Here is a 15,099-nt window from a genome sequence, read left to right as displayed (position 1 = left end):
ATCTGTTCGTGCTCTTCCCCCACCCCCCTTCTAATTATCTGTTTCCCCGAGGGGTAGTTGGGCAGCAGAAGGTCTCTGTCTGTACTTCCACGCAGAATGCTTCCTTCTCACTGTGTGCCTAAACAGCCTGGAGAACTGATCAGCCGTGCCCTGAGGTCCTCCGGATCATTCACCTGCCAGTGCAGCGGGGCAGCATCTCTCCTCCGCTAATTTGGAAGGGGAAAAATCTGGAAGTGAAAAGCGTCCGGGGACTCTCAGTGGTCTGACTGACAGCATTCTCCGCTTTGATTATTTACTCCTAGAGGTCACCAGGAGCTAGGAGTGACTCAGAGGGAATGCCTCTGACTCAGATGCCTGTCCAAAGGAGGAGCTGGCACGCGCCAGTCCCACAGTGAGGATGCTAGCGAGCACTGCCTGGTGGAAGCAGTGGTGGTGATGGGAAAACAAAATGCAGAAGATCCGGTAGCAATGGAGTAACTGGATGCTGAGGAGGAAAGGATGGCTGATGAGTGCGTAAAACCCAGGGGAACAAAATATTTTTAGGATGCGATTGGCTGAATGGAGGAGGGGAGGAAAGGATTTTGCATTTCCTTTGGCAAATGAAGGAAGCTTCATCTGCCCCATTTTGCAGGAGTGTGCAGGGAGATGGTATCCTTCTCTTTCCTTATTCAGAGGCAGGTTGTAGCTGGTTTAATTGTTTTCACGGTCAGAGGTTTGTGTTTTCCTGGCAGCTCGCCCCAACGTATGATGAATGCTGCAGTAATGCTGGGTTTTCCTTGTGCTCCCTGTAGAACTGGATAGGGAGGTGCAGGGGGGGGTCTGCTCAGATGGGAGCTGCGCTGTATAATTTGGGTCCGGGAGAGTGGTGAGGTGAACTTTATTGTGCTGCGTCTGTTTACTCTGAGCTGGTCTTGGTGTGAGGCGCTTCTCTGTGCACATAGAAACCGTTGTCTTTATTGACAGAAGCTCCAGAGGTAGGTCCTCGTGTGACAGCAGTTCCTGGGATCTGGCAGGTCTGTAGCCTGCCCTAGTGCCTTCTTGAGCAATGAGATCCCATCTTGGATAATAACCCTTTCAGGGCACGTTCGGAAAAGCACCTGGATGACTCTAAGCTTGCAGGCATTTCTTATTTGTCAGCAATTGTCTTAGCTTGCAAAGGTGGCGCTGGTTGTTTCTGCTTTCTCTTCCCACAGGGTTGAATGAATCTGTGGAGTGATTTGTCACTTTCTTGTTTTTTTTTTTTTTTTTTTTTTCCTCTGTCCCCAGTAGCCCCAAATCAAAGCAGGAGGTGATGGTCCGTCCCCCTACAGTGATGTCCCCGTCTGGCAACCCCCAGCTGGATTCCAAATTTTCCAACCAGGGCAAACAAGGGGGCTCCACCAGCCAATCGCAGCCCTCTCCCTGTGACCCCAAAAGTGGAGGTCACCCCCCCAAAGTGCTCCCTGGCCCAGGTGGGAGCATGGGGCTAAAGAATGGGGCCGGAAATGGTGCCAAGGGGAAGGGGAAGAGAGAGAGAAGCATTTCGGCAGACTCCTTTGAACAGAGGGAAGCCGGGACTCCTAATGACGACCCTGAAATCAAAGGTACGTTTGCTAGGGTCCGTGCACAAATGCAGGCAATTAGCAGGTGTCCTCTGTGGGATGGAGAAGTGCTAGGCAAGTGTTAGCGAAACATTTCTTTGCCTGTGGTTCTCTAAGTTCCAGCCAGCAATGTCTAAGGGTCTTGAGAGCAAGCAAAGAGGGGAGGTTGTCGTAGCTGGCATCGGTAAACGTGTCTCTTCTCGTCATGTTAAGTTGAAGTGCAGGCCTGACTCTGGTGGGAGAGTTCCTTTGTAACTCTGAAACTCCCCCGGAGGATTTGAAAGTACAAATGCAGCCTGTTGGTTTCCTTCTGGCCTTTGGCCTTTCAGGAACTGCTCTGTTGTAACTGGGGTTTTGAACAATACGCAAGCCTGTTTTGTCAACACAGATACATAACGCGGAGCACCCTGGCTGGTAACACAAGGCAGAGAGTTGGGATTTCTGGGTTCTGTTCCTGGCTCCCATATTGCCCTTGTGAGGCAGTGTGAAAACAGAGGAGGTGGGCAGTCGTCCATCTTTGCCCATTTGCTAGGTCTCCTGGCTAAGGTGGCTGAAGAGGAGGGAGAAAAAGTTGCGTTTGGCACAGTGTGTTCTCCTTAGATGCAGACACTTGTATATTTGGACATTTCCGTTGTGTGGATTTCCTGATATTCTGTGTGGCTGTTAGAGAATGCAAAGGGATCGGCTCTGGGAGCTGCCACTTGTCTCCAAATGGGACAAGCTGAGCTTTCTGCCAGCAGGGCCTGTAGGGCAGCATGGCACAAGAGGGAAGGTGCGTGGTGTAACAGAAGAATCGCCTTTAGTAGTTAGTCTGAGGGAGAAGCGGGAATGTTAGAGGAAGAAAATCTCTGTTTCCAGATAATGAACCAGGAATGGTTTCCAAAGAGCTCCCAAGATAGTGATTCCCCTCTTTTCCTCTTTTACCTTTCCAGACTGCAATTCTGCCGATCATGTGAAGTCCCAGGATTCTCAGCACACACCACACTCCATGACTCCTTCAAATGCTTCAGCCCCAAGGTCTTCCACACCTTCCCATGGCCTGACTGCTACTTTGGAGCCAGCAAGTGGGCAGAAGACTCCATCCAAAGTGGTTTACGTCTTTTCTACTGAGATGGCCAACAAGTAGGTAGATGCTTGAATGCCTTCAGGAGGCGAGGCTTAGATTTGTGCTCCCTTTTTATGAAACTCTCGTGCCCTTTCTCCATCCACGGCGTTTTTGTAGCAAAAAGGCAGTGTTAAGTGTTTTGGAGATACCAAAAGAGGTGGAGCGGGGAATATCACTGCCTCTTGCCCTCTGAAAAGTGATTATTTAGTCCTCTGAGGTGCAGTTTTGGCAAATGCTGATAAGATACTGGTTTGCAATCCATGCAGTGAGTACAGCTGGGGTGGCTTAAACCAAGACGTGACCCCTAAATGCCGATGAGTTTGTAGATGTGAGCATTTTTCTCTTGCTGCTCATCTGGAGTCAAATACGTATGGTTGAGTCTTTCTCCCTTCTGCCAGCTGAAGGATAGAAGGGAGGATGGTTAGGAAAGCTTGATTCTTAGCTTCAACTGGATGTGCGTGTCTGTCTGTCTGTCTTTGCAGGGCTGCAGAAGCCGTGCTGAAGGGACAGGTGGAAACCATCGTGTCCTTTCATATCCAGAACATCTCAAACAGCAAGGCGGAACGAAACACTGTACCCTTGGTAGGGAGTTACCTGCATGTGGGTGGGAAGGGAAATGGTAAATGTGCTTGTGCATGTGTGATTCAGAGAGAGGGATGGTTGTTTATGCTCTGGAATAAATTGTAGGATGGAAAAGAGAGGGACAGCTGTTGTCCTACCCTTCCGCAAATAAATGTCTTGGATTATCCAAAGAGGAGTTTGAGTCTCGCAGTATTTGGGTGGTGTATTTCCAGCCCATTGCTCATGCAGAGCCTGCACAGAAGCAAGGGGTACCTGCTGTAATGCTTGAGCAATTGATCCAATCTCTCTCTTCCGGCCAAGATGCCGCTCCGTAAAGACTGTGTGGAAGCTACCCTTCCTTGCAAAGCGTGGGCTGGTGGGGTTGAGACAGGGTGTTTCATTGGCACCTCTGCTTGTGTGGCGCAGCTGTAAGAAGAGCGAGTGACAGCGTGTGGCTTTCTCTTTCAGAACCCCCAGATCACTGCACTTCGGACTGAACCCAAGCCCCTGCCGCAGCCGCAGCCCCCTGCTGCCCAGGACCAGAACCCTCCCCAGAACGCCAAAATGCAGCCGACTCCACCCGTGTCAGCACCAGTGTCCAAACCCACTGGTCCCCCGTGTCCCATAGATCAGGACAGTCCCAGCGTGGAAAGCAAAGTGATGTCGGTGGGCAGCCCCGCCAACTCCACCCCGTTGCAGGCGGAAGGATTTGGGCAGAGTTCGACCCCCAATAACCGAGCAGTGAGCCCAGTTTCCCAAGGTAGCAATAGCTCCGCTGCAGACCCCAAAGGTCCTCCCCAGCCGGTGTCTGGGGGGGACCCGTCCAGTCTGGGCGAGAATCCGGATGGGCTGTCGCAGGAGCAGCTGGAACACCGGGAGCGCTCGTTGCAGACCCTGAGAGACATTCAGCGCATGCTCTTCCCTGACGAGAAGGAGTTTGCGGGAGGGCAGAGCGGGGGGCCGCCCCCAAACTCTGGGGTGCTGGATGGTCCCCAAAAGAAACCTGAAGGGCCGATACAGGCCATGATGGCTCAATCCCAAAGTTTAGGCAAAGGGTCAGGGTCTCGGACAGATGGAGGGGCTCCGTTTGGCCCTCAAGGACACAGGGACATGCCCTTTTCCCCAGATGAAATGGGGCCACCACCAATGAACTCCCAGTCGGGACCCATCGGCCCCGACCACCTGGACCACATGACTCCCGAGCAGGTGGCCTGGCTCAAGCTGCAGCAGGAGTTTTACGAGGAGAAGAGAAGGAAGCAAGAGCAGGTGGTCGTGCAGCAGTGTTCCCTGCAGGACATGATGGTCCATCAGCACGGGCCTCGCGGCGTCGTGCGAGGCCCTCCCCCCCCCTACCAGATGACCCCAGGGGAAGGCTGGGGACCCGGGGGTCCCGAGCCCTTCCCCGAGGGCATGAACATGTCCCACTCTCTGCCCCCCAGGGGCATGGCCCCTCATCCCAACATGCCCGGGAGCCAGATGCGCCTGCCCGGTTTCGCGGGAATGATGAACCCTGACATGGAGGGCCCCAACGTCCCGAATCCCGCCTCCCGGCCGGGGCTTTCAGGGGTCAGTTGGCCAGACGACGTGCCAAAAATCCCAGATGGCCGCAACTTCCCTCCTGGCCAGGGCGTCTTCAGCGGTCCCGGCCGAGGGGAGCGGTTCCCCAACCCGCAGGGCCTGCCCGAAGAGATCTATCAGCAGCAGCTGGCCGAGAAGCAGATGGGCCTCCCCCCGGGCCTCAACATGGAGGGCATCAGGCCCGGCATGGAGATCAACAGAATGATTCCCTCGCAGAGACACATGGAGCCTGGGAATAACCCCATCTTCCCGCGCATGCCGGTGGAAGGGCCGATGAGCCCCTCCCGGGGGGACTTCCCCAAAGGAATACCCCCCCAGATGGGCTCCAGCAGGGAGCTGGAGTTCGGGATGGGCCCTGGCAGCATGAAGGGGGACATGGGCATGAATGTCAGCATGGGCTCCAACCCACCCCTGGTACCTCAGAAGCTGAGGGAGGCGGGAGTCGGGCCGGAAGAGATGATGAAGCTGCGGCCCGGTGTCTCGGAGATGCTCTCCTCCCAGCAGAAGATGGTGCCGTTGCCGTTCGGGGAGCACCCGCAGCAGGAGTATGGCATGGGTCCCAGGCCTTTCCTTCCCATGTCTCAGGGCCCAGGAGTTGGCCTCCGAAATCTCAGAGAACAGATGGGGCCTGACCAAAGGACTAACAACCGGCTCAGCCACATGCCGCCACTACCTCTCAACCCCACCAGTAACCCTAATAGCCTCAACACTGCTCCCCCCGCACAGCGCAGCCTGGGCCGCAAGCCCCTGGATATCTCCGCAGCCGGTCAGGTGCATTCTCCAGGGATCAACCCCCTGAAGTCTCCCACCATGCGCCAGGTCCAGTCTCCCATGATGGGGTCTCCCTCGGGGAACCTCAAGTCCCCCCAGACGCCCTCCCAGCTGGCAGGAATGCTCGCGGGCCCCACTGCCGCAGCTGCTGCTGCCTCCATTAAGTCCCCCCCGGTCTTGGGGTCTGCTGCTGCTTCTCCTGTCCACCTCAAGTCTCCGTCTCTCCCCGCACCTTCTCCGGGATGGACTTCGTCTCCAAAGCCTCCTTTGCAGAGCCCCGGGATTCCCCCGAACCACAAGGCGTCTCTCACCATGTCTTCTCCGGCCATGCTGGGGAACGTGGAGTCGGGTGAGTGCCCCCTCCTCGTCCCAACTCCATCTTGTGCCGTAGCTCCTGGGGGTGAGGGCTGGTGGCTGGGAGGACAACGAAGTGACAGGGTGGGGTCTGGAGGTGCGAAAGGATGTCTGGTGTTCGGGAGAGAAGACCTGTCCTCCGAGCGGTTTTTGGCTGTTGTGCCCCTACCTCCTGATGGTTGTGGCTTTGCAGAGAAGTTTCTGCTTGTGGTATGAAAATGCTTCAGAATAAAAAGTTCCTACAAAGGCATGCTGAGCGTAGGGGCCAGCCGCGTGTCCAGGTGTGGTTAGAGCTTTCCAGGTGTCCCAGCCCAGACAAGGAGATGTGCTAACGTTTGTTTGGACTTTGCTTTGGACAGAGCTGAGCAGCGAGCGGGCGCTGTATGATCCCCGTTTGGTAGAAAACCAGGGAGATTCGGGCTCCGGCCCAGGTCCTTGGCACAGAGGTCTGAGAGCCCAGCCAGCTCCTGAACAGCTCGGGACTGTTCACGGTGTGCCTCTCCCCTCTTTTCCCTCTCCCCGCAGCCAGGCTCCGAGTGCAGGAGCTTTCCGGCCTGGGGAAACCTCTGAGCCGGGTTTGCCCAGGTTGCCCTCTAGTGCTGCTGCTGGTAACAGGCAGCGTTGCAGGGACAGGGCCGTGCCTGCTGAGAGCAGGGGAATCCCAGCAGTGGTGCCGCAGGGAGGCCGACCCCTAGCAGCACTGAGCAGGGTTACTGGCCGGGCTCTGCCAGCAGATCAGTATTTTTTCTTCAAATGTGGCGTGGAGATCGTTGCTGAAGGACAAAGGAGGCTGGAGGTGCAGTTACCTCTAGTTTAGGGAGAGCGAAGGATTACGGTAAGCTAAGAGGTACAGAGATTTCTTCTTTAACTGGATCAAGCAGTAAATATGTAAATGTAAAAGCAGAAATGAAATTAAAACAGGGAGTTCTGCTTGTAGCTGCTGGTACAGCTTGTCAGAAATCTGCCCACATGTCTCAGCGTACTATCTGCTCCAGCTTTTCATCACACTGCACGTCTTTTGTGTTCGCTTGGTGCTGCTTAAAGAAAAAGGGAAAGGAGTTGCAGTTGACATCTGGTGGGCGCAGGATCAATTAACTGACTGTGTATTTATTTCGATTTTTATGGCTAGACATGGTATATGTGTTTGTCTTCGGTGCATGGAAGTTGAACTGTAGGATTTTCACTTACCTGATTGTGGTTCTTGTAGATTTGTACAGGCTCTTGAGGGTTCCAGGAGAAGTGCAGAATCCAGGATAACAAATGTTAACCATCTTGACCGATAGGCTTATTTTTCTGGTTACTTTTCACAGCATTGACTGTATTAGTCAGATGGTCCCTTGTAATAAAAGGGTTTTTAAGTTTTTGAGATCTCCTAGGAGAAGAGGGTGTGATTTAAGGAAAAAACGGTGAAAAAAATAAATTCTCTTTCTTTTTCCCCCTCTAAGGTGGTCCACCTCCTTCCACAGTCAGCCAGTCTGCTCCTGTGACTCTCCCTGGAAATCTTCCCTCTAGCAGTCCTTACACAATGCCTCCGGAGCCAACCCTCTCCCAGAACCCTCTCTCCATCATGATGTCCAGGATGTCCAAATTTGCCATGCCCAGCTCAACACCGCTCTATCATGATGCCATCAAAACTGTGGCCAGCTCAGATGATGACTCCCCTCCGGCACGCTCCCCAAATTTGCCACCTATGAATAGTGTACCAGGTAAGAAACTCAAGGAAACGTAAGCCCAAGCTATCGGGCAGTACAGTGAGAGTGATTTTTATGGAAGCTTCATCAGATGAAGGTGATGAGAGGGGAAACCTTAAAGGATATATAGTCATGGGTTGTTTTACATATGTGAGAGATTCCCACTCTTATTCCACATGTGGGATAACTTGTGTGAGTGAAGGCTGTTCATGGGGATAATTGTCAGACCTACAATGTGTTACCCAGAGGAAAGCATTCTTCCCTTGTCTTCAGACAGTGCCACAGAAACATCACAAGGTTTCTTTTTTTTTTTTGACACTGAATCATCTGGTCTTTTCTTCTCCACTATTTTTGTGCGTTGCCTTTGTTACAGAAGAAGGTTAGCAGACTTTCTCAGAATGTACATTTTCTGGTAAAGGGAGTGTGTAAAGGCAGGGGACCTCAGCTGGGATTGAGGCAAACTGTCCTGGTCCCTACCTCAGAAAGCGGGAGGAAAGGCAAAATAAAATGCTGTTCTTTAGGACTCTCTCACAGAAGAGCCTGCTCATATGATAAATACAATTTCTGCTGACAGTTTAACGTTGATGGCTACACACGTATTTAATAAAAAAGTAGGCTGTAGGCCCTCCACCCGGGGTTGAATTAATAGTCGCAAGAGGGGATGACTGGATGTTTGAAGAGAGCAGCAACTGGTAATGAATTCTTGATGAGTTTACCTGTAGCTTCGCTATCTGTTTCACACACTAATGATAAGAGTTGCTGAATATACCTGGGAAAGCTGACTAATTGAGTAAGTTTGATGATAGCTCATTAACCTCGCCAATCGCCACCGCCTAGGCTTATCAGCGTTACCTGATTCATCGCTTCTTAGGTTTTGAAAGGAGATTCAGTCACCTCCCGGTGGACAAGTGTCCATGTGCTGATAATCTGCCGCAGACATATTTGTCACTGACTGCCACATCTAGACTGCCAGGAAAGGTGTGAGCTGGGTTGAGATCCTACTTACAGAGCAGGCTTTAGTCCCTTTTCGCTAGAGCAGTGATGAGCTTAGGGAGGCTGCTGTGCAGGTGGCATCAATTTTCTGGTTAAAATGGCACTCTCCAGAGCCACTACTGTTGCTTTCTTTTACTAGCAGTAATTTAATTATTTTTTCTTTGTGGATGTGGTAACCTTGCAGAAAGCTCTCTGATATTTTCGTGGTTTGCTTATGCTTGGCTGTTACCTAAATCCGATTCCTTATCTCTTCCCTAGGAATGGGCATTAATTCTCAGAATCCTCGAATTTCAGGTCCAAACCCAGTGGGTCCAATGCCAACCCTTAGCCCAATGGGAATGACCCAGCCTCTTTCCCACAACAACCAGATGCCCTCTCCAAATGCTATGGGACCCAATATACCTCCTCACGGGGTCCCCGTGGGACCCGGCCTGATGTCACACAACCCGATGATGGGGCACGGTTCCCAAGAGTCTCCAATGGTACCTCAAGGACGCCTGGGCTTCCCGCAGGGGTTCCCTCCCGTACAGTCCCCTCCACAGCAGGTGCCATTTCCCCACAACGGGCCGAGCGGCGGGCAAGGCAACTTCCCGGCGGGAATGGGCTTCCACGGAGAAGGACCTCTGGGGCGTCCTACCAACCTGCCCCAAAGCTCGACAGATCCAGCACTTTGCAAGACTGGAGGCCCTGGCGGTCCAGACTCCTTCACTGTTCTTGGAAACAATATGCCTTCGGTTTTCACCGATCCGGAGCTGCAGGAGGTGATCCGTCCCGGAGCCACGGGAATACCGGAGTTCGACCTCTCCCGGATTATCCCGTCGGAGAAGCCGAGCCAGACACTACAGTATTTCCCTCGCGGGGAGGTGCCGGGCCGCAAGCAACCGCAGGGGCCCGGGCCCGGCTTCTCCCACATGCAGGGGATGATAGGAGAGCAGACCCCGCGGATGGGACTAACGTTGCCTGGCATGGGGGGCCCCGGGCCGGTGGGGACTCCGGATATCCCTCTCGGGACGGCTCCGTCCATGCCGGGCCACAACCCGATGAGACCGCCGGCCTTCCTGCAGCAGGGCATGATGGGGCCGCACCATCGCATGATGGCACCAGCACAGACGGCGATGCCCGGGCAGCCCGCGCTAATGAGCAACCCCGTGGCCGCCGTGGGCATGATCCCAGGCAAGGACCGAGCCCCCGCGGGGCTGTACAGCCACCCGGGCCCCGTCGGGTCACCCGGCATGATGATGTCAATGCAGGGCATGATGGGACCCCAACAGAACATCATGATTCCCCCCCAGATGAGGCCCCGAGGCATGGCTGCTGACGTGGGCATGGGAGGATTTAGCCAAGGCCCTGGAAACCCAGGGAACATGATGTTTTAAGCTGCTACCGTAAGACTGGATTGTTCTGATCCTTGTGAAGATGAGATTCCAAGTCCTGAGGGCTTTTTTGGGAGCTTCAGGAGTACAGTTTGGCCATGCAATAGGTGAAAAGAGACCAGAGGACGCTTTGGGAAATCTCGAATGTATGGAATTACCTGAAAAAAAAATTATTCATTTTAACAGGTTGTTTTTTTTTTAAGATTTATTTTTTAAAAATTATTTTTGTGGACTTGGGTATCCCGTGATGGCACCTGCTTTGAGAATCTGTAGCTGTATTTTGAGAATTGCCATTTGTCACAAGTTGCACCATTCTCTGTATGTTTACGTCCTTCGGACTGGCTTCTCCCAGGACTCTCGGTTATTTTTGGGGTTTTTTGTGTACTGTACTATATTGTAAAAGGGATTTTAGCAGAGACTTTAGTCTTTGGGGTGAGAGGAGAATGGGATTCTAGGCTGTTTACTTTAGGTGGAGAATCCATCTTCAGAACTTCGGACTATTTTCCTTCAACTCCAATGTATAGAAAAACCAAACTACGACCTCAGAGCAGAGTATTAATGAAAAGCACAAAAAGGAACTTAAGTTCAGTGAGGGGAATCTTTTAAAAGAAATAAATAATAAGTTAAGGACATATTTTTCAAATTATGGCGTGCTGTCCAGCACCTTCTGTCTCTCCCTCCCACTCTTTATTAAATAGGCTTCTCTCTCTCTCCGTCCCCCTTCTGTCTCCTCCTATGGCAGCTGCAATACATTGTGTTATTTTGGGGGGTAAACCTAGGAGCGCCTCTCCTCCTGTGGGGACTCTTCCCACTTTTAGGAAGGGGCTGGACTTGGACACTGTTACATTCTACAGTAGTCTCTCTCACTGTTTCCTATTCTCCTTTTCTTAGAAACCCCAAGTGATTTTATTAATGTGGGAGTGGAACAGACACTAAAAGTTATCCAGGATTTTTTTGTGGTTATTTTTTTTTCCTCCCCAGCGTAAAACGTTCTGTGTAACCTCCATTAAATTTGGTACAAAACCACTCGCCAGGGCTGTGGTGTCAGAAAAATAAAATATATTGTTTCTTACAAAGATGAACTGTCTTCTTTATCCAATGCAGCTGTTTCCTAAGTGCATCGGATGGCTGGCCAGATGACTCTTTGCTCCCAAAGATGATCACAGGCAGTCTAGAGGCTAGGTGGGGCAAGATCCAGCAGCTCATAAAAATTGGCTCTGTAGGCAACCATGTGCTCCTTGCGAGGCGCTTCTCTTTGCTTACTGCTGGACGGAGCTTGGTGTTCCTCAGAGTGAGGTCTTGCTTCTGAACGCCCCAGGGACGATGGTTACGATCTTTCTCCCTCAGTTTATCAAGGGTCAAGGAATAGCCGAAACCCGTCGTCTCTGCTGCTTCCTCTTGGCGAGCGTTCGCAGCACTACAGGTACGTGGTTTGGAGCTTCCCCGAAGCAGCGACGTCAGCCTGTCGAGCGCTGGAGTCTTTAACGCTGCGCGAGCTGCTTCGGTTGTGTGTCCCCCGGGGGCTGCAGGTTGGGCAGGGTCTCTGACTTCTGCCGCTCGGAGGCTGAGGCAGCAGGGAGCGGATGAACTTAAATAACAAAGGTGAGGGAGAAGTCGACAGTGAGCAGATTTTTATCAAGATAGCCCTGCTGAGTAAATTGTTGCTTTGCTGCGGTTCTCATCGATTGCTTTCTAATCCCCTGTCTCTTCAAACTTGCCTTTGAGAGAATTTCAGCAAGCAGGTTTTATGGTTTTGTCTATGAGGAGTGAAAGACTGGATGCTAGAACATCGATTGCGAGTTGAGCCCCACTCCTGGAGAAGACCAGGAGGTGTCAGATCTGCAGGGAAGGGAGTGGATGCTTGTGCATGAGAGTGTTTGGGAGTTAACTGATGTTTAACAGGTGGAAAAAGAATTGCTGTCCATGGCCAGCTTACCAAAGTTTTGTTGTTAGTGTTACAAAATGAGTGAAGCCTTGCCCCTTTGGAGGCATGCAATCCTCAAAGCATTCCCTTGGCTGCTTCCGAATTCACCTTTGCGCTGTCATGCAAATTTAAAATGATTTTGGGTGAGAATTACTCTTTTGACAAAGTGTAGGATGTGTGTTGTGGTGCTTCCCTCTAATAAGACAAGTAGCGTGCCTGAAGCACAGGCTTGTCAAGATATCAGAAAGAGCTGACAATGACACAGTAAGTGTTATTTCTGTACAGAGGAGTTACCTTTTCTTTAAATGGTTGCACAGCTCCCTTTTTAGCACCTTGCACGGGAACTGTCACAGTGCAACCTTTTTAAACGTTGCTGCTTCTGCCACGACGTCTGACTATTTTTACCATGCTGAACAAAGCAAACTTGATTGATGTAGTAATAAGCTGGAGTTTTTTAATAATCTTCCTGGCTGCTTCCTGTGCATATTGAGGTGTTCTGAATAGCAAAGGATTTGAGGTGACTGCAGCTTAGTGTAGAAGAATGAGCGTAGCAGGGTCACTGTCTCAAAGCCAGTTGATAGCAAAAGGATGCATTTTTAAGATGCTGGTTAATTAAAATTCCTTTTCTTCCCATCTAACTTAAAATGTTGGCATTTAGTGTCTTAGCTTTTTCCTGCAGAAAATGCAGAAGACTTGGGTTCTCCTGAGTCCGTGTGGGTGCCCTTAACCTCAGGGGTGATGCCTGATTCACACCAGGTAACTGACAAGAGGTTCAAAGGCTTTAGCTGGATTCGGTCAGAAAAGCAACTCAGTAAATGGAGGCTGAGCTTCTTTGCCTTGCTCTGATCCCACTTTTCCCCTTTTTGCTTCGCAAATGCAAAAGCTTTCTAGCTGCCCGCCTTGCAAATTCACCTTAGCATCTGTAAGTCAGGCTCTGCTCTCTCCTGCTGATTTATCTCCCATAGTAGCTGTGACTCAGCTCTGGTAGCCATGGTGCACTTGAAGATGGAAAGTGGGGTTGCCATTTTTAGTTTTCTTCCTCTCCCCCTCCTCTCTCTTTCTTTCTTTTTTTTTTTTTTTTTTAAACTTTCAAATCCTCCTCCTCCACCTTTGTTTGAAAGAATGAAATAGACTTTATTCATACATGCTTGGCTGCTCTTCCTCTCTAGTAGCATGGGAGGAAACAGTCTGCTGTTCAAATTATCTCATCCCAGATGGCTGCGCAGCCGGAGCGCGGAGAGACTTAAAAGGTAAAGCCAGCAGATGGTGAACTTCTGAAACACAAAGTAATGTGCCTGCTAAATCAAAAGTTTAAAATATTTGAAATCTGCTTGTTTTAAAGTAGTAGACTGTTGCGAACCGGTCATCTGTGAAGTATGCTGGCAGTCTTAAGCACTGTCCAAATGAATTTGAGCTTTGTACCTGTGTTAGCTGGCTAGCTAATCTACCAAAGAACGTTACAAGCAAGTCGCTGGAATTACCAGTTAGCACTGACCTCGTGGCGGTACCTAACGGGTAATGTTTCAGAAAACAGACCGATGCGTGGAGATCTGATCTGCATCAGTCTTGACTGGGATTTAAATGCTGGTGGTGCTTCTGGTACAACTTACATATCCTCCTTGGAGTAGATGTGAGTAATGGGCTCCTCCTGAGGAGGATAAATGTGCACCTGGAACACTCCTCAGGCTATTGGAACTCAGCATTTGTTGTGCCAAAGTGTTTGGGCTCTTACAAATACGGTGTAGACACAACTTAATTTTGTAGTGTGTGTGTTGACTGTCTACTATGCTGTTTTTACTCCGATGGCCGAAAAGGCTACACTTGGTTTTCTTCTGCACTCATGATGGTGAATACTTCCCTCATGCAGCCTTGGCAGGGTGTGGCTGAAGCCTGTTCCCTATTTTGCTATTTTTTGAGGAGAAATGAGCAATATTTGATACAGGCTGGCGTTTAGTAGAGTGTGCTTCACTGTATTGATCGCGTATAATTCTTAAGCTAAAGTCTTGCTTATGTGGGCTGGGTCACCTTCATGGTGGGGTGACCTCTCAGTGAAAGATTTTTCAGTTCTTAGGCAGTCTCTGTAGTTGCTGTTAATGCTGTTCGTTGTGACAGATGTGTAACACCTAGCTTTATTGTGCTGTTTCTGTTTAAGATTAAAGCACGTTATCTGGAGTGGTTTTTCAGGCCTTCAACTCCAAACCCAAACTGCTAGCTTTGCTATGTTGGCCTTATTGACAAACGTACTGAGCTCGATATCCCCTTGATCTTGACTTTGAAGTAGCATACCTTCAGTGCTCATGGTCCTTCACTGAGAGAAGTTAGGTCTTCATGACTTGTTTGTTATACACTCAGGCTTTAACCTCATGGTTGGTTTTGTTTGAGTCGGAGCACGAGGCAGGAACGAAAAGCAGCGCTGTTTTGTCTGGAATACTGGAAACCTTAAAAGAGGCTCTTCTACATGAAGTGAAAATAAAACCCTACCTTTAAGTTGTCGGCTTTCCTGCCAATTTCCCACTATACTAACCTGGCCTGGAGTGTAACACAGTATGTGAGGATAGGTTTGCAATGCAAAATGAAGAAAGGCCTTTGGTTTGAGTTGACTGACTTGAGGTAACTGCATTGGTTTAAAGTAGCCAGGGCGGCCAACTAACTCTGGTTACTTCAAGTTTATAAGGGAACCTGAGGCTGAACTTGTTAGCTCGCTTCAGCAGTACTCAGATTAACAGCCCTAAGGTAAGAAAGTTTTGGATTGTTTGCGTCCCATTACCTTGGATTTCTCTCTCCTGGTTCTCGAGGGAAGTAGGCCTGTTCCATAGAGATGCATTGGTTCCTTAGGAAATTATGGATTTCTTGATGATAATATATATATTATCATTATAATTCTTGATAATTATATAAATATATTCCATGTTTTCAGAAATGCCTCAGCTCTTCTGTACTTGCAGTTTGGTGCTTGACACTTAACTGTCCTGTGGTCTTTGAACTCTTCCATTGTCCCACCAATCCCACTTCGAAAATCATTACTTGGACCTGCTTGGTCAGAAACACGGCTCCTTCATACTGGGGGCCACAACTGCTTTGGAGCTGCTCAGCAGGCTTTGAGCAATGCGTGGTCTGAGCAATTTCATAGCAAGGCCGAGCTGGGTGCAGAAGCAGCTATGAGATAACT

At 50.4% G+C, this 15,099-nt stretch overlaps 1 protein-coding gene across 9 annotated transcripts in view; it reads left to right on the top strand.

The window, feature by feature from the left end:
• BCL9 (BCL9 transcription coactivator) overlaps nt 1-11,075 on the top strand; it is a 52,855-nt gene extending 41,780 nt beyond the window's left edge. For 6 of the 9 annotated variants that reach the window (XM_040566934.1, XM_040566943.1, XM_040566980.1 and 3 more), the window contains 6 exons: nt 1,267-1,583; nt 2,513-2,702; nt 3,168-3,267; nt 3,715-5,944; nt 7,395-7,655; nt 8,892-11,075. In XM_040566934.1, coding sequence (XP_040422868.1) covers nt 1,267-1,583; nt 2,513-2,702; nt 3,168-3,267; nt 3,715-5,944; nt 7,395-7,655; nt 8,892-10,009 — 4,216 coding nt within the window. In that variant the 3' untranslated portion in view covers nt 10,010-11,075. The remainder of the gene's footprint in view (nt 1-1,266; nt 1,584-2,512; nt 2,703-3,167; nt 3,268-3,714; nt 5,945-7,394; nt 7,656-8,891) is intronic. The other 3 variants (XM_040566971.1, XM_040566961.1, XM_040566983.1) reach the window with 3 other exon arrangements.
• Nucleotides 11,076-15,099: the final 4,024 nt, after the last annotated feature.

Source organism: Cygnus olor, chromosome 1 (assembly GCF_009769625.2).
Source record: "Cygnus olor isolate bCygOlo1 chromosome 1, bCygOlo1.pri.v2, whole genome shotgun sequence".
Classification (NCBI taxonomy): domain Eukaryota; kingdom Metazoa; phylum Chordata; class Aves; order Anseriformes; family Anatidae; genus Cygnus; species Cygnus olor.
This window is presented reverse-complemented; position numbering and strand designations above follow the sequence as displayed.